The sequence below is a fragment of the Mobula birostris genome, chromosome 1 (assembly GCF_030028105.1).
Source record: "Mobula birostris isolate sMobBir1 chromosome 1, sMobBir1.hap1, whole genome shotgun sequence".
NCBI lineage: Eukaryota > Metazoa > Chordata > Chondrichthyes > Myliobatiformes > Myliobatidae > Mobula > Mobula birostris.
The window spans coordinates 233,555,166-233,575,062 of NC_092370.1; the positions used below are offsets into that span (position 1 = coordinate 233,555,166).

General features: G+C 42.6%; 1 protein-coding gene across 2 annotated transcripts in view; it reads right to left on the reverse strand.

Annotated features, from left to right (window-relative positions):
• vipas39 (VPS33B interacting protein, apical-basolateral polarity regulator, spe-39 homolog) overlaps nucleotides 1–19,897 on the reverse strand; it is a 74,860-nt gene that overhangs the window by 32,809 nt on the left and 22,154 nt on the right. Inside the window, exons 6-12 of one of the 2 annotated variants that reach the window (XM_072273381.1) lie at nucleotides 18,533–18,594; nucleotides 17,316–17,372; nucleotides 16,533–16,625; nucleotides 14,031–14,064; nucleotides 8,984–9,086; nucleotides 7,581–7,608; nucleotides 542–615 (exon numbers count right to left, since the gene is read on the reverse strand). In XM_072273381.1, coding sequence (XP_072129482.1) covers nucleotides 542–615; nucleotides 7,581–7,608; nucleotides 8,984–9,086; nucleotides 14,031–14,064; nucleotides 16,533–16,625; nucleotides 17,316–17,372; nucleotides 18,533–18,594 — 451 coding nt within the window. The remainder of the gene's footprint in view (nucleotides 1–541; nucleotides 616–7,580; nucleotides 7,609–8,983; nucleotides 9,087–14,030; nucleotides 14,065–16,532; nucleotides 16,626–17,315; nucleotides 17,373–18,532; nucleotides 18,595–19,897) is intronic. The other variant, XM_072273391.1, reaches the window with a different exon arrangement.

The following is a 19,897-nucleotide window of genomic DNA, read 5'->3' on the forward strand; positions in this document are numbered from 1 at the left end:
TAAATGGACATTGAACCTTGGACACTACCTCACTTTTTTAATCTATACAGTATTTCCATTTTTGCACTATTTTAATCTATTCAATATATTTATTTGTTTTTTTATTTTATTTTGTTTTTTTTCTCTTCTATATTATGTATTGCATTGAACTGCTAAGTTAACAAATTTCACGACAAATGCCGGTGAAAATAAACCTGATTTTGATTCTGACATAGACTTACTGGGCTGAAGGGCCTGTTTCTGTACTGTATAGCCCTCTGTTTCTAATACAAAGTGAGGGATGGCAGGATTGTGTTTGGACCTGATCACAGTGTGCAGGGATTTCAACATTCACTGCTTCAACTAACATAGTACCTGGATGAACACTTGAATGCCCTGTACCCACAGCACTGTGGCCCAACAAGGGGAGCGCATCAAGTGGGAAAGGAGGAGAGAAATTAGAAACTTAGAGCCCTTGGGTGGAAATAAACAAAATTATCAACCCTGTTAGCTTGCCTTCTCTCAGCTGCTTGCTTACACAGTATCTCTATTCAACACTTACCCAATACAGCTTTTCAAATATTCCTTCATCTCACTATGCCTTTTGATATTTAAATGTTCCTTGTAGCGCAAGAGCTGAAATAAGAAATTAAAATATTAAAACAAATTAACCTGACTGCAATGGCATTTATTGAATTTGAAAACGAGTTAATATCTCCTGCAAATTTGCTTCAGACATCAACAGAAAATCCTTAACAACAATTTAGAAACTGGAAGCTTGGGAACAGACCATCCTCAAGCATCCATCGTTAAGGATCCCCACTATCCAGACCATGCTCATTTCTCGCTGCTGCTATTGGGAAGGAGCTATAAGACCACCAGGTTCAGGAACAGTCAACCATCATGGCTCCTAAAACTATCATGGATAATTTCATTCATCTCTGCTCTGAACTGATGCCACAACCTACGGACTCACTTTCAAGGACTCTACAACTCATGTTCTCAGTACTATTTATTTATTTACACAGTTTGTCTTCCTTTGCACATTGGCTGTCAACATTTTGTGTGTAGTTTTTCATTGATTCTATTGTATTTCTTCGCTTTTACTGTGAATGTCTACAAGAAAATGAATCTCTAGGTATTATACAGTGACCTATCTAAACATAGAAACATAGAAATCTACAGTACATTACAGGCCCTTTGGCCCGCAATGTTGTGACAAACATACTCTAGAAACTTCCCAGAATTTCCCTATCGCATAGCCCTCTATTTTTCTAAGCACCACGTACCTAACAGGCTCTTAAAAGACCCTATTGTATCCGACTCCACCACCTTCGCTGGCAGTGCATTCCACACACCCACCACTCTCTGCGTGAAAAACTTACCTCTGACATCCCTCTGTACCTACTTCCAAGCACCTTAAAACTATGCCCCTTTGTATTAGCCGCACGACCAATGCCTCTCATCATCTTATACACCTCTGTCAGGTCACCTCTCATTCTGTACCGTGCCAAGGAGAAAAGGCCAAGTTCACTCAACCTAGTCTCAAAAGGTACGCTCTCCAATCCAGGTAACGTCCTTGTAAATTTCCTCTGCACTGTCTCTATATTATCCACATCCTTCCTGTAGTGTGGTGACCAGAACTGAAAACAGTACTCCAAGTGGGGTCCAACAAAGGTCTTATATAGCTGTAACATTACCTCACGGCTCCTGAACACAATCCCATGGTTGAAGGCCAACACACCATACGCCTTCTTAACAACACTGTCAACCTGCGCAGCAGCTTTAAGTGTCCTATGGATGTGGATCCCAAGATCTTGCTGATCCTCCAAAATGCCAAGAGGCTTACCATTAGTATTATATTCTGTCTCCAAATTTGACCTACTGAACTGACCCATTTCACACTTATCTGGATTGAACCCAATCTGCCACTTCTCAGCCCAGTTCTGCATCCTATAGTTGTCACGCTGTAACCTCTGACAACCCTCCAGACTATCCACAACACCCTTCAACTTTTGCGTCAACAGTAAACTTACTAACCCATCCTTCTACTTCCTTATCCAGGTCATTTATAAAAATCACAAAGAGAAGGGGTCCCAGAACAGATCCCTGCAGAATACCACTGGCCACCGTCCTCCATGCAGAATACAAACCATCTACAACTACCCTTTGCCTTCTGCGGGCAAGTCAATTCTGGATCCACAAAGCAAGGATCCCATGCCTCATTTCTTTCTGATTGAGCCTCACATGGGGAACCTTATCATATGTCTTACTAAAATCCATATACAGTACATCCACTGCTCTATCTTCATCAATGTGTTTTATTACATCCTTAAAGAATTCAATCAGGCTCATAAGACATGACCTGCCCTTGACAAAGCCATGCTGACTATGTGGACATGGTGGAGGATTACAAATACTTGGGGATACGAATTGACAATAAACTGGACTGGTCAAAGAACACTGAAGCTGTCTACAAGAAGGGTCAGAGCCGTCTCTATTTCCTGAGGAGACTGAGGTCCTTTAACATCTGTCGGACGATGCTGAGGATGTTCTACGAGTCTGTGGTGGCCAGTGTTATCATGTTTGCTGTTGTGTGCTGGGGCAGCAGGCGGAGGGTAGCAGACACCAACAGAGTCAACAAACTCATTGGTAAGGCCAGTGATGTTGTGGGGATGGAACTGGACTCTCTGACGGTGGTGTATGAAAAGAGGATGCTGTCTAAGTTGCATGCCATCTTGGACAATGTCTCCCATCACTACATAATGTACTGGGTGGGCACAGGAGTACACTCAGCCAGAGACTCATTCCACTGAGATGCAACACTGAGCGTCATAGGAAGTCATTCCTGCCTGTGGCCATCAAACTTTACAACTCCTCCCTTGGAGGGTCAGACACTCTGAGCTAATGGATTGGTCCTGGACTTATTTCCTGGCATAATTTACATATTACTATTTAATTATTTATGGTTTTATTACTATTTAATTATTTATGGTGCAAATGTAACGAAAACCAATTTCCCTCGGGATCAGTAAAGTATGACTATGACTATGACTATGACTAATCAGATTAAATCTGTTTAAATGCTCATAAATCCTACCTCTCAGGAAGTTCTCCAACAACTTGCCCTCCACAGAAGTAAGACTCACTGGTCTATAATTTCCTGGGTTATCTCTACTCCCTTTCTTGAACAAGGGAACAATGTTTTCAACCTTCCAATCTTCCTTGGCAAAGATCACCACCTAAGGCTCAGCAATCTCCTCCCTCACTTCCCACAGGAGCCTGGGGTATATCTCATCCAGTCCCGGCAACTTATCTAAATTAATACCTTTCAAAAGCTCCAGGGCATCCTCTTTCTTAATGTCTATACACTCAAGTCTGCTGTAAGTCATCCCCACAATTGCCAAGGTCCTTTTCACTGGTGAATGCTGAAGCAAAGTATTCATTAAGTACCTCCGCTACCTCATCCAGCTCCATACCCAGGTTTCCAATCTCACTCCTGATTGGTCCCATTTTCACGTGGCACATCCTCTTGCGCTTCACATACTTGTAAAATGCCTTGGGGTTTTCCTTATTCCTGGTCGCCAAGGTCTTCTCAAGGCCCCTTCTAACTCTCCTAACTTCATTCTTGAGCTCCTTCCTGACAACATTGTAATTTTCTAGAGCTCTAACAGTACCTAGTTTCTTGAACCTTCCATAAGCTTTTCTTTTTTTCTTAACTGGATTTTCTATATCCTTTGTACACCATGGTTCTTTTACCCTACCATCCTTTCCCTGCCTCAATGGAACATACCTATGCAGAACTCCATGAACTTCGATAATAAATTTATTTTGAACTCAAGGTGCAGTAATGAAGCCATTACAAGTTGCAGAATTCTGGGATAAAATCAGAAAATCCTATAAAATTTGATAGGCAGCAGAAGAGAGATAAATTAAAGTCCTCTCATAGATAGAAACAGACATTAACTGAGATTCCCCCTCTTTTGCAGTGATGGATCTATTGTGTCCCCAAAAGATTTTGTCCTTATCTCACGGCTTTTCAGATGCGCACAACTTTGTGGTGCCAGGTGCCAGGTATCAGGACCTTAATGAATGGCATCCAGGTAACAATTGTACGGGAGGGATTCAGGATGGGATGAAGGCATTGAATGGCCGAGTACATTGGGCCTGTACACAACACAGTATAGGAAAATGAGAAAATGCCTTATTAAAATGTTTTAAGATTCTGATGGACATTGAAGGGGATTGGAAGGAGCAAGGCAGGGGAATGTTTCTCTTAATAGGGTTACCTTAAACGAGTGGGTATAGATTCAGAATAAGGCATTGCCGACTTAAGACAAATGAGGAGGAACAGTGATGCAAATAGATAGCGCTGTTGCTTCACAGTTCCAGGAACCCAGGCTACAGACTGATGTCTGTTACTGACCGTGTGCAGTCTGCATGTTCTCTATGACCACACAGACTTACCCCAGGGTCCCTGATTTCCTCCCATATGCTGCGGTGGAGGTTAATTGAGCACTGTAAATTGGCCGCAGTGCAGGCGATGCCAGGGGAACTGGAGGAGTTGATGGGTTAAGAGACAAGACCTTACAGGGAGTCAAATGGTGGCATGGTATCACTGATGGGCGTGCTTCTGAGAGCTAACATAAGAGTCACTGAGCCAAATGGTCTCCTATGTCCCAAGATAATGCATGGGAATACATATATGGGAATTTCTCTTTTCATAGGGGTATGGCTATTCTCCTCCAGAGAGCTGCCGAGGCAGTGTCATCTAATATATTCAAAACAGAGATTGCCAGACTCATGAACCATAAGATGAGAGAGGAGGAAAAGAAGCATTGAGGCCTTTCCTATAACATACATATATAAATGAGATCAAGGTTGGATCAGCCATGATCTCAGTTATATTTATGTCACCCTGTTATAGGTAAGAGGCAGCTAAACTGGAAATGGGAGGGGCAACCTTATAAAGGTGTTTATAATTATGAGAGCCATACATAGGATGGAAGGTAACAAAGTTAAAAGTTTGAAGTATATATATGTCACCATATACAACTCAGGAATGAAAGGGTTACCATATGAGGAACACTTCATGGCTCTGGGCCTGTACTTCCTGGAATTTAGAAGGATGAGGGGGATCTCATTGAAACCTTTTAAATGTTGAAAGGCGTCAGCAGAGTAGATGCGGAAAGGATGTTTCTCATGGTGGGGGAGTCTAGGACAAGAGGGCACAGCCTCAGGATAGAGGGGCAACCATTTAAAACAGAGATGTGGAGAAATTTCTTTAGCCAGAGGGTGGTGAATTTGTGGAATCTGTTACTACAGGCAGCTGTGGAGGCCAGGTCATTCAGTAGATTTAAGGCACAGCTTGATTGGACACAACATCAGAGGTTACGGGGAGAAGACTGGGATGTGGGGCTGAGGAGGGGAAAAAAGGATCAGCCGTGATTGAATGGTGGAGCAGACTCCATGGGCCAAAGGGCCTAATTCTGCTCCTATGTCTTACGGTCTTATAAATACAAAAAAATAATAGAATCAATGAAAGACCGCCTCTAACAAAGTGTGCGAATACAAAAAGACAAGAGAAAATTAATAATAAATAAATAGATAAGCAATAAGTATCGAGAACATGAAATGAAGAATCCTTGAAAGTCAGTCCATAGGATGGAGTGAGTGAAGTTATCCCCTCCACTTCAAGAGACCAATGATTGTAGGGTAGTAACTGTTCCTGAACTTGGTGGTGTGCATCCTGAGGCTCCTATGGAAGCAATGAGAAGAAAGCATGGCCCGGATGGTGGGGATTCTTAATGGTGGATGCTGCCTTCCAGTGTCTTCGTTCAGTGTAGATGTGCTTAATGGTGGGGCGGGCTTTACCCGTCATGGATTGGGCCATATCCACTACTTTTTGGAGGCTCTTCCATTCAAAGGAATTGGTGTTTCCATGCAAGGCCGTGATGCATCCAGTCAATATACTCTTCACCACACATCTGTAGAAGTTTGTGAAAGGTTTTAGATGACATGCTGAAACTTCGCAAACTTTTAAGAAAGTAGAGGTGCTGCAATGCTTTCTTTGTAATGGCACTTATGTGCTGGGCCAAGTGTCAATCCTCTGAAATGATAACGCCTGGGAATTCAAATTTGCTGACCCACTCCACCTCTGATCCCCCAACGAGGATTGGCTCAAAGACTTCCAGTTTCCTCCTCTTGAAGTCAATAATCAGCTCCTTGGTCTTGCTGACGTTGAGTGAGAGGTTGTTGCTGTGGCACCACTCAGTCAGATTTTCAATCTCTCCTCCTATCTGCCGACTTGTCACCACCTTTGATTCGGCCAATGACAGTTGTGTCGTCAGCAAGCTTTAATCTGGCATTGGAGCTGGGCTTACCCACACAGTCATAAGTATAAAGCAAGAAGAGCACAGGGTCTAAGTACAGAGCCTTGTGGTGCATCAGTGCTAATGGAGATTGTAGAAAAGATGCGATTGCCTGTATGAACTTTTCCCCAGGACAGGTGAGTCCAAAACTAGGAGGCACAGGGCTGCAAGAGGGTGCAGAGGGTAGTGGACACAGCCCTCCCCACCCTCAAACATCTGCAGGGTGCTGCTTCAAGGTGGCATCTATCATCACTGACCCTCACCACCGAGGTTCGGCAGAAAGTACAGAAGCCTGAATCCCCACACCACCAGGTTCAAGAACAACTACTTTGCTACAACCATCAGGATCTTGAAACGACCTGCACAGCTCCAACCCAACCTCAGCAATGGAAGACTATGGCCCACCTCCTCCATGGGCTTGTCATTGTTTATTTTTTACACTAACGTCTTGCCTTGCACAGTCCTTTTCACAGGAGTACATTCAGCCAGAGACTCATTGCACCGAGATGCAACACAGAGCGTCATAGGAAGTCATTCCTGCCTGTGGCCATCAAACTTTACAATTCCTCCCTTGGAGGGTCAGACACCCTGAGCCAATAGGCTGGCCCTGGACTTATTTCCTGGCATTTACATATTACTATCTAACTATTTATGGTTTTATTACTATTTATTATCTATGGTGCAACTGTAACAAAAACCAATTTCCCCCGGGATCAATAAAGTATGACTATGACTATTTATGTACATGCCTGTGAAGCTGCTGCAAGCAGGGAAATGATACAGGAGACTGAAGACCCACACTCCAACTTTTAGGAATGGCTTCTTCCAGTCTGCTATCAGATACCTGAACAGTCCATGAAACCATGAACACTACCTCACGATTCCTCTTTTGCATTCTGGTAATTTTCATATCCTGCTCTGCTATACTGCCACAAATTTTCCAATGATGTGAATGATAATAAAACTGATCCTGATTTTTCATTGTACCTGCTTACCGTACTGGTGCACGTGACAATAAATTTGACTTGACTACTGAATTGAGAATTTTAAAATATCTTGTTAATTAACTGAACTTAGGACCCATTCTGTTGTGGTACAGGCTCTGTCCAAGCACCTGGATTAAAAAGTTCTGTACCATGATTCTGATGCTAATAATTATGGAATTCAGCCTGTGTGTTGACAACTGTATAGGATTTAGATGGGTTCTGTACCCAGCCAGGGGATACTTACTGCAAACTCTTCTGTCCTCCCCAGGGTTCTGTATTGAAAGAAATAAAGGATAATGTCACTATGCATGCTAAATTCATAGGATACATATTGATTTTTGGAATAACTATGACTAAAGCCCAACTCATCCATATCTGGTATAACTTTATCTCTTTGAAACTGCCCTCTGCTGGATTTGATGCTACAGACGCTTCATGTTAAAATCTAATTCCACACTTCTGTTACAATGGTAATTAGTCACCGCCAAATTCACTCAGAAATTCCAAGTTGACTAAAAATTCCAGAGATGACGGGTGGGGGACTGTGGGGCTAGGGAAAATGTCAGCACAAGCAGGATATAACATCAATGTTTGCTTGGATAACCAGGGCATTCACTTCATGTTTCAACACTCCTGTGTGAATTTAATTAGTTAATTTACTAGTTATGAATGACCTAACCTGTCCTGACCTAAGGAAATCCACCTTTTGCAAATTCTCCCATACATTAGGAAAGCACTTCTCAAGGTAGCAATAATACTATTACTAATAATAATATTTCATGATATTCATGTATAATTATGTTTATACACTCAGTGGCCTTGTAACTCCTGTACCTAATAAAGTGGCAATTGAGTGTATTTTTTGTGGTCTTCTGCTTCTACGGAAGCCCATCCACTTCAAGATTCAATGTGTTCTTTTGCACATCACTGTTCAGAGATGCTCCTTTTCACACTATCGTTGTAATTTGTGGTTATTTGAGGGTAACAGTTGCCTTCCTGTTAATTTGAACCAGTCTCCTCTCTCATTAACAAGGCATTTTCACATACAGAACTGCCACTCGCTGGATGTTTTTTTTTGTTTTATGCATAACTCTCTGTAAACTCTAGAAGACTGCTATGCATGAAAATCCCAGGAGATCAGCAGTTTCTGAGATGCTCAAACCACCCTAACTGGCACCGACAATTGTTCCATGGTCAAAGTCACTTAGATCACATTTCTTCCCCCATTCTGATGTTTGGTCTGAACAACTGAATCTCTTGACCATACCTGAATGCTGTTATGTATTGTGTTGCCCCCCCCCCCACATGATTGGCTGAATAGATATTTGCATTAACTAGCTGGTGTACAGCTTTACTTAATAAAATGGCCACTGAGTATATATATATATATATATATATATTTCCCATTAGTTTATCATGGGTAGAGTTAGGATGATTGTTCAATGAAATTAAATAATTATAGTGTGTGTCCGACGATACGATATGGAAACCGACAATTTAGATTTACAGAAAAATCAGCCTATGGACAATTATTAGAAATGGAGCCCTTACGCAACCCAGGGACTGCCAACTGCTTCCTCGTCCTGCACTCCAAAATCCAAACAAAATGCCAACAGGAAGTATGGAATACAAGATCAGCCGTCTTACCTGAGCATCTCCATCAGTAGTTTCTGTTCTCCCGTCTCCTTCAGATAGTGGACAAATTGCTGCAGAGCAACCTGCTTGTACTGCAGCTCTCGAAACAGAACCTCTGTAAAACACAAACGTGCATGTGCAATCAGTGGGACAGAATCGGAATGATACCTGCAAGTCAAGTCAACTGCTACGTAGGCATCAAGGGCTTCGACAAACGAGAGACTTTTAAAAAGCAGTCTATCATTCTCTATTGCAATAGTCAGAACCATGAAATGTTCCAGAAGGTGGCTATTTTGCCATTTCTATTTCCAAACTCTTTAGACATTTATTCAGCTCCATTTTATAAAATTATGTAAGATAAGGTTAGCTTTACTTGTCACAAGTATGTCAAAGCAAATTAGCAAGGTTTGTGCAAATGTTGCCACCAACTCACTAACCCTAACCTGTACATTTTTGGAAGGAAACCAGAGCACCTGGACGAACCCTACACAGTCATGGGCAGAACGTTCAAACTCTGTACTGACAGCGGCAGGGATCAAACTCCGCTGCAAACCAACTGCGCCAACCGCTACACTACTGTGTCACCCTATAGTTAATCCACTCTCCTTATTTTCGGAGGATGACACCGACAATGTTAACTCTTGTAGCCAATCCCTGTTGCCTGACGTGTGTTGCTTGCTAGGCCACTTCTACAAGTCAACTGTACTGTGGGTCTGGAGTCACAGATGATCCAGAGAGGATAACAGAATTCCTTTAGAGGACATCAGTCTACCAACTGGGTTTTAAACAGTGAAACAAATAGGGTCATGGTTGTAATTATTGACACTGGCTATTATTTTACATTTACTTATTGTTTGTAGGAGGAGGACATTTTATCCCATAGAATACCAGCGTAACAATCCTGTCAGTACCATTGCTCCTCTCCTTATTTCCCAACAAATTATTCCCTCTCATGCACCACCCTTCAACTCTGCTTAATTTCTATCACCCCTTACCCGCACTAAGAAGTAAGTTACAGGGGACAATATCCTACCAGCACACCTTTGGTGCGTGGGAGGACACTGGGGGAAAAAAGCACGATTGCAGGAAAAACATGCAAACTTCTCATAGCGTAGTGGTTAGCGTAACACTTTACAGCACCAGCAATCAGAAGAGTGAGGATTCAATTCCCAACTCAGTCTATAAGGAGCCTGAACGTTTTTCCCATGGTCTCGTGTGTTGGCATGACATGCAACACAAAACAGCAAAACCAAACAATTACAAAGGACAAAGAATCACCCAAAAATAATTTAGAAGTTAAAGTTCGGATTTAGAATAAATACCAGCATGTATCTACAATGTAAGCAGCATTATAAGAAGTGGTTTAAAGAGCTTACAGTGCAGTGCAGTGAGTGAGGTAGTAGAGGGGGGTAATAGATAGAGCTGGTAAGCAAATATTTGGCAAGACGAAAGGGAGAAACCAAAGGTCCGTGCGCGGAGAGGTGAGCTAAGCAGTCAAGGGACTCGACTGGCAATGACACTTCCCCGCCTTGGACATCTCAAAATAAGATGTCGGGTTTTCCACAGAGAGACAAGAAAATATTTCTTCACCTAGGGTATGACTAAGATTGTCCATAAGGCATAGGAGCAGAATTAGGCCACTCAGCCCATCATGTCTGCTCTGCCATTCCATCATGGGTGATCCCAGATCCCACTCAACCCCATACACCTGCCTTCTCGCCATATCCTTTGATGCCCCGACCGATCAGGAAATGATCAACTTCCGCTTTAAACATACCCACGGACTCGGCCTCCACTGCAGTCTTTGGCAGAGCATTTCACAGATTCACTACTCTCTGGCTAAAAAAACTCCTCCTTACCTCTGTTCTAAATGGTCACCCCTCAATTTTGAGGCTGCGCCCTCTGGTTCTGGATACCCCCACCATGGGAAACATCCTCCCCACATCCACCCTATCTAGTCCTCTCAACACGTCAGTAGGTTTCAATGAGATTCCACCCCCCACAGCATTCTTCTAAATTCCAGTGAGCACAGATCCAAAGCTGCCAAACGTTCCTCATACATTAACCCCTTCATTCCCAGAATCATCCTCGTGAACCTCTTCTGGACTCTCTCCAATGACAACATATGCTTTCTGAGATATGGCTAATGATTGATAATTGGAATTATCTACATAAGAGAACTGTTCAGGTTCAGGCACTGAATACTGTGGTCAGTAGACTTTCAGATGAATTAAGGATTATGTGGTTAGAACAGGAAAGAGGCCCCATGATAAGAGTTCAGCCATGATGGAGCAAGTAGAAGCATTTGAATGGCCCCACCTCTGCCTCTGTCTCTTACATCCTTATTTTCATCTGCTGAGAGAGGAGCAGAGGTAATGTTCTAGGCTTGTGATCTTACATCAATATTTAGTGACATGAGGTTAAAGGGAAGCATATTTATTCATTGAGATACAGCACAGCGCAGGCCCTTTGAGCCATGTTGTCCAACCTCTCCAACTTAACACTAGCCTAATCACGGGACAATTTACAATGACCAATTAACTCACACACCATTGGACTGTGGGTGGAAACCAGAGCACCCAGAGGAAATCAGCGTGGTCTCAGGGAGAAAGTACAAACTCCTTCCAGGCAGTGGTAGGAATTGAACACGGGCCGCTGGGGACTGTGAAGCATTGTGCTAACTACTACACTACCGTGTCACCCTGAGTAACCCAACCCTCCCCTGTACAAAAGGTTCTCCACTGCTCCATTAACATTTTGAGAGTGCACAGGCTTCATTAACTCCACAGCATGCAACAGCGCTGTTGTGTGGCCACACAAGAGTATCAAGCTTCATCATTACTGTCTGACTTATTCAAAACCAGGACAAGGTTACTGCCCTCAAAAGGTAATTCTGCAAGAGAAAGCTGGTGAGAAATTGTCTTCATGTAGTATACCATTAATCCTTTTCTCAGGTATCTCAGAACTGCTAATCTCCTGAGATTTTCATGCGCAACAGTTTCTAGGGTTTACAGAGAATGGTATGAAAAACAATAAGTATCTAGCAAGCAGCTGTTCTGTGGGCAAAAGCACCTTGTTAATAAGAGAAGTTAGAGGAGAATGGCCAGACTGGCTCAAACTGACAAGAAAGTGACAGTAACTCAAATCACCACACATTACAATGCTGGTCTTCAGTCTATGTCTACAATGATACCAATCTAGACTAATCCCAAACACAAGAGATTCTGCAAATGCTGTAAATCAAGAGTAACACACACAAAATGCTGGAAGAACTCAGCAGGTCAGGCGGCTTCAATGGAGACGAATAAACAGTCGATGTTTCGGACCGAGACCCTTCGTCAGTACTCATCCCATCCCATCAGAACTCATCCCATCTGCCTGCACAGAGTCTATATCCCCCCTTCTCAGCCTGTTCATGTGCTGATCAAAATGCTACTCATCGTATCTGCTTCCACTTCCATTCTTAACACCATGTTCCAGGTATTAGCTACCTGGAACTTGGAGCTGAATGCCCTCAAAATGGCAGAGATGCATATTGAGTTCAGGAGAAATATGCCTCCTCTCCAAACACTTACCATCAACAACTCTACAGTTCCAAGGAAATTTATTGTCAGGGTATATAAATGTCACCATATAAAAACCTGAGATTCACTTTCTTGCGGACAATCACAGTAGATACCAGAAACACAACAGAATCAATGAAAGACTGCACCCTACAGGGTGAACCAACAACCAATGTGCAAGAAACAATAAACTGTGCAAATACAAAAAGAAATAAATAATAATAATAATCAATAAATAAGCAATAAATATCGAGAACATGAGACAAAGAGACCTTGAAAGTGAGTCCATAGGTTGAGGGAACATTTTAATGATGGGGCAAGTGAATTTGAGTGAAATGACGTTCCTACATGATGGCAACAGTGAGGAGAGATCCTGGCAAGGATGGTGGGGGTCCCTAATGATGGACGCTGCTTTCTTACGACAGATGTGCTCAATGGTGGGGAGATAGCATAATTTCAACATTCAGGCTTCTCGACATTATTATTTCACAAGACTTTGTGGGAGAACAAATCTCCATTAGCAAAAAGGCTCGGCAGAGATGTACTTCTTGCGGCAGCTGGTATAAATCATCTTTCCCAGAATGTACTATTGCAATTCTACACTGCCATCATAGAGAGCATTCTGACATCATCCATTCCTGTCTGGTTTGATGCAGCATCATCTCAGAATATTGAAAACTGCAGAAAACTGATTGGCTGCAGTCTACCATGACTGCAAGTCATGCATGTGTCCAGGACAAAGAAGTGGGCAGGAAAACAAAATCACTGTGTACACTAAGCACCCTGGAAACTGCCTTTTCCAAAAGCTCCCTACTGGAAAGCACTATAGACTAGTAAGACAAAAAACAAACTTCATGCCGTCTTAATAGTTAATCTGATCAACCATTCTAGTTAGCCCCCTCTCCCCTGTCTATATAATGCCTCAGTCACTGTACTGCACTGTAAACACTTTCAACCACTTTTTATAGAGCTGTGTACATTATAAATATATACATGCTGGTATTTATGCATGTTTCAATCCATATCCATACTTTAACCTCTAAGCAACACACATCAAAGTTGCTGGTGAACGCAGCAGGCCGGGCAGCATCTCTAGGAAGAGGTACAGTCGACGTTTCAGGCCGAGACCCTTCGTCAGGACTAACTGTTGTTTGCGTTTTAACCTCTAACATTATTTTTTTAAATTCTTTATAACTGTTGAACGTTGATTTTTTTTGTTGCATGTGGCGCTAACATAGCACAGCATTTTCCTAATACTTGTAAATGTATATGGTGAATAAAGTTGATCCTTGATCTACCTCCTTCCCTGATGCATGCAGAAACTTAAATCCACCAACAGTTCTGAGGCTGAGACTGAATTACTCAGTAAAACAACTGGTATCAGTAAATTCATCTTACCCATTTGGAGAACAAGCTAACTCATAGATAAGCCTTCATATTCATCTCAATGCTGATGTCTAAACATCACAAGCACAAATGGGTGAAGACCAAATTACCTTTGCTTAATGTTTTCTTCAGGAAGATCAAAATCTGCAAGGAAAAAAAAGTTTTTGCACACATTGACTCCAATACCATAAGATATAGGAGCAGAATTAAGCCACTTGGCCCATCGAGTCTGCTCCGCCATTCAATCATGGCTGGTCCTTTTTACCCCTCCTCAACCTCATTTGTCGGCTTTCTCCCCGTAACCTTTGCTGCTATGTCCAATCAAGAATCTATCAATCTCTGCCTTAAATACACCCAATGACCTGGCCTCCACAAATACAAGTATTAGACAGGTAATTTGCCCTTCTTAATTAACATAAGTAGTTCAAGCATAGTTATAATCCAGAGGTAAGCCACTGACAGAAGTATGGTAAGTCAGAAAATGACTACTCCTTCACCATGCCATACGTTCAGCTGGGAGGATCAAGTATGTTGCAAGTTATAAAGCATTTTAAATACCAACCAATGGAAAAATCATCCCCACAGGTACATTGCAGAGACCTGAAGAGTTTTGTATATTTTGATGAAAACATCTCTAAGCTCAAGGGGATACAGCGTGTGTGGAGAAGTGAGGCATTGAGATAAAATCTCCTGGTACATAATGTTGCAACATGTTCTAACCACCTCCAGCTTTTCACAGTGATGATCCTTTCTCACATCTTCAACACTCTTCTAGCTCTTGGATAACCCCTTCTGATTTGTTCCCCTCTCTCGATCTTTGTCTTCCAGTCAAGATGACGTCAGCGCATAAGTCCTCAGGCGACATCTTTCAGATAGCTAATCTCTTCAATTATTTCACTTTTTCTATGCCTTCTGCTCATTCTTTTTGTCTTGTTTCTGTTACGGAAACTGTTGAAGCCTGTGACGTGTGGTTTGGAACTCGATCAAATAATCTAGTGCTCTGCTGTGTCCGGAGAGCTGCTTTAAGGAGAAGATCAGAGAAGGGGACCTGACAAGGACCGAGAACACAAGCTGACTCGTGGGAAAGACCAGAGACAGAGCGCGGGGTCATGAATGACTCTCTCTTGATATGGCAAGGAAGATTGAAGCATCAAGGTGAATGCGGAGGGGATCAGCTATCGCTCCCAATAGAGGCCACCGCGGCGACAATGGTCAGCAGCCAGATTGGCAGTGTTTGGACCTGGCATGGCGGTCACTCTTCATGGAAGGAATGAGTTCGTACGGCTGCTCTCCTCATATGCTGACGGACAGACATTTTCAATAGTCTGAGAGTTATGTGATTATTGGACTGTACTTTATATTGGTCTCCTTCAGTTTCTCAGTGTTTTCTTTCTAGTGGCCGATTTGATTTGACTCCAACTATACCCTTGGTTTAATACTCAGACATAATGGTTGCTGGACCAAGGAGAAGGCAAGTGTCCGGTGCCTTTGGAAAGGAGGCAAGGCCTTCAGGAAAAGAGAGGGAGAAAAAGAAACATCTGATGGGGGAAGAGAAGAATATCTACAATAATTTCACCATACTCCTTTGTGTGGGGAGGGAGGGCTGGGGACTTTGATGCTATTGTCGATGTTCTTTTCTGTGAGTGACCAGGACAGGGATTGTTATTGTCACTGTTTTTTCTCTGGGGAGGGTGATTTGAAGCTACTCTCACTGTTTTTCTGCTGTGGGGAGGGGTGGGGGATTTTGGGTCTACAAGTTTTGTTTCTTTTCCATTCTTATGCCGGGGGGGTGCGGGGGAGTTGATGGCTTTTTTTACACAACTCCCGTGGTCTTTCGGCATTTCATGACTATCTGGAAAAGATGAATGCCAGAGTGTATTATGCGTGCATAGAATAAAATGAACCTTTGATCCCTTTTCATTTCCAACTGCTCTCACAACATCAACTTCTCTATTCCCCTTACCCATTCCAACATCGTTCCTCCAGCAGCTCGTTTTTTTTGTTGTTCTGCTTTTCCTACTCTAAGCCAGATGATGTTGCCTCTCCACTGTACCTTCACTGGGATGTATATAACAGCACAGAAACCGATAATTCAACACGACACTTCTATCTTCCAGTCCAGCTCCACTCACTCTGCTGGATTTTAGACTATTTGGGAGGCTAAGCTAACCATGAATAGAGACACAAACTCTGGAGAAATTTGTCAACACAACAATTATAAACTGAGATTTGTAAATATCTACAGTACTGTACCTCTAGCTTTAACAATATACCAAAACTGAGTATCAACATCCCTCTATGTACAGAGAATTCTGAAGGCTCATAAAGAAGTTTCTCTTCTTGTTAGTTTAATGGCCAATTGCTCATCTGCTTTCTAAACAGATCAAATGGAATCTAAGACCCTGCCTGAAGAAACACGAACAGAATCATGCTTTGGATATTATATAAGTATGTGTGCAGTGATCCTGTTCAGCTTCTCCAAAAGAATAATATTCATTCCCAGAAAAGTGTCCATAAAATTTATGGTATATTACACATGGACTGTTCACGATTTCTTTCACACGTTGACAAAGAGCAATAAATTTCAAATGAAGTTCCTGGCGAACACTTACAGCAGTGATGACATTTCCATCATGTGTTTGCACAGCTTCATCTACAAGAAGCAGTTTGTCTTTCAGAGAACGAAACCTCTCTAAGGAGTACATCTGAAAACAAAATCAGTACAGGAGTCAGGTAGGACAAGGTGCAGAGTTCATGTGTCTGTTCTGAAAATACTTTCAGTTTGAAGCTGTCTTTCCACTTCCACTCCAGAAACATCTTACAGCAAGGGCTGAGTCAACCACGGCCACTGGCTCATCACCACTGGACCTTGGGCACTGACTCGCTGCAGCTGACCATGCCCAATGGACCTTGGCTACTAGATTAACACCATGGGATATGGCCAATGGACCCCTGCAACTAGCCCCGACCTCTGGTTCATTGTAACTGGCCATGGCTACTGGTTCTCAGCAAGGGGCTTATTACAAATTACTACGGCGCCTTGCCGCAATCAGGCAAAGACTGGTATTTTCATGGATGTCATGTTACTCTCTTTAGGATGGCTTTTGGCCTCTACAACTGGTGACAGCCTCTGGAACTGAAGAGAGAGACTAAACTTGTGATCTAACAATCCCAGAAAGCAATCATAGATGTATAACAAGCAAGGATCAGAATCCGATTTGATTTGACTCCAACTATACCCTTGGTTTAATACTCAGACATAATGGTTGCTGGACCAAGGAGAAGGCAAGTGTCCGGTGCCTTTGGAAAGGAGGCAAGGCCTTCAGGAAAAGAGAGGGAGAAAAAGAAACATCTGATGGGGGAAGAGAAGAATATCTACAATAATTTCACCATACTCGTCCTTTCTGCATTTGTCTAACTGTCTGCTCTGGACTCCAGTCCATCGAAAAGTCCTGTGGAAAGGCAACGGGAAATGCACAGTGAATCTCCACAATCATAATCGTACAAGCTCCACAATAATTTTCACACAACCAACCCATTAGTATTAAATGGCAGTGTAATTTTTGTTTAAATTATCAAGATCTTAAAGGAGAAGAAATGTGAAATAAGGAACCAATTGTCTATTATTATTAGACAGTATTTTCAATAATCAAAAACGATAAGCATATATCCAAATGTTATTACTTTTAATGTCTGAATCTGTTTTCTAATTACAATGAAATGAATAGAAAAACCTCATGCGTTAGACCTTTCCAGGGGTGAGGAAAGTCGTGGCACAGGTGGTGAAGAAGCTGTGTGGCATGCTTGTCTTCATTGTTCAGGATACTGAGTACAGGATTGGGATATCAGGTTACAGATATACAAGATATTGGTAAGGCCGCAATTGGAGCAATGCGTACTGTTCTGATCACTGTACCGTGGGAGCTATAGAGTAACACATCACTACAGAACAGAAGCAGGCCCTTTATTCTGCCCAGTCCCATCAAACTGCACCAGGACATAGTCCTCCATCACCATCCACGTACTTATCCAAACTTCACTTAAATGTTGCAGTTGAACCTTCATCCCACTTTTGCTGCCAGCTCATCCCACACTCATATCACCCCCTTAGTGAAGAAATTCCCCCTCAGATTTCCCTTAAATGTTTCACTTTTCACCCTTAACCTATGACCTCTAGTTCTGATCACACCCAACCTCAGTGGAAAAAGCTTGCTTCCCCGAGCTCTTCCCCCTCCCTTCCCTCCGTCTTGCTCTACCCTCTCCCTTTTTGTCCTGAGTAAAGAGAAGAAGTGAGTCACAAATAAAAGGGTTGAACACTTGGGAGTGAAATAAAGAAAAGCATTTTCACAGATTCTTCAAAATTCTCAAACCTGGACAGCCAAATTGTTAAGAATATATGAGACTGATAGGGATAGATTATTGGACAGCCAGGAAACTGTGGGACAGAGCAACTGGGTAGGAAAATGGGTTTGATGTGATCCATGGAATAGTGAATCAGACTCGAAGGACTAGATAGATGGCTCCTGTTTCCAATTCTCAAGATTATAAGTACTAAAACCATAAAACAGGACTAGTTTGTAACTTGAGTAGTGGACAGATTAAATGTACCTACCTTATAATCCGTCTTTGATTTACGTAGATCAGGTGCATATCTGGTGGGTATGCCTGTGGCAGCTGGGCAGAGAAATATTGGAGAGTGACCAAAACTTTGCATACAATGAAGCAAAATTCTTTTTTTGTTAAATCCCTTTCACCTTTTGCTCTGTTAATCATGAAAGTGATCAGCTCCACGTTTCCTCCACTGGACAAGAACATACAGCTTCTTGTGAAGGACCCAATAGAGAGCTTCCTCCAGCCACTTACTGACTAAATGTGCAGCAACCCTCCCTATATTGAAATGCCTAGAGAGAGTGGATATGGAGAGGATGTTTCCTATAGTTGGTGAGTTGAAGAGCAGAGGGCACAGCATCAGAACAGAAGGACTATCCTTTAGAACTGAGAAGAGGACGAATTTCTCCAGCCAGAGGCTGGTGAATTTGTGGAATTCTTACCAAAGACGACAGTGGAAGCCAAGTCATTGGGTATACAGGTTTCCCCCGCCATCCGACGGTAGAGCATTCCTATGAAACGGTTTGTAAGCCGAAATATCGTAAAGCGAAGAAGCAATTACCATTTATTTATATGGGAAAATTTTGTGAGCGTTCACAGGCCTAAACCTACCAAATCATCCCAAATGACACATAAAACCTAAAATAACAGTAACATATAGTAAAAGCAGGAATGATATGATAAATTCATAGCCTATATAAAGTAGAAATACTTTTCCACAATCATTGCCGGCACAGATCTCTGTAGCGAAAATCTCATGCAAGCGTCGTCGGCAGAAAATCTCACCCAAGCGCTGTTGGCAAAAACACGGCGCAAGCGCTCTCCAGTAACCTTTAAACTATGAAGCTGCCAAATCATACCAAATAACACGTAAAAATACACAGCCGATATAAGGTAGAAATAATGTATGTACAGTGTAGTACCACTTACGGGAATCGGGAAGACAGCGAGCACACTGATGATGGTGTGTTAGACTGAGTTGTCGCAGGCTGGGGTGGTGCAGTGGCCCCCACCCTCCAGGCCGCTGAGCGATACATTGCCGTGAAGAACACAGGGGTCCAGCGGTAGCTGGGAGGTACACAGCACATCTTTAAGAAAAAAGCCAAAACAAACATGCTAATTAATTAGGTGCCGCGCGTAATTGTCTGCCCAGGTCAGTGCTGATTTCCAATTGCATTGTCTCTGATCTGGGCCGACAATTACTTGTCGGCGGCACCTAATTAATTAGCATGTTTATTTTGGCTTTTTTCTTAAAGACGTGCTGTGTGCCTCCCGGCTACCTTTGCATTCTCCGCGGATCGGTATCTGTCTGTGGCCTGGGGGTTGGGGTGGTGGGACACTGGGGTGTCATCTCGTCGCCTGTTTCTAT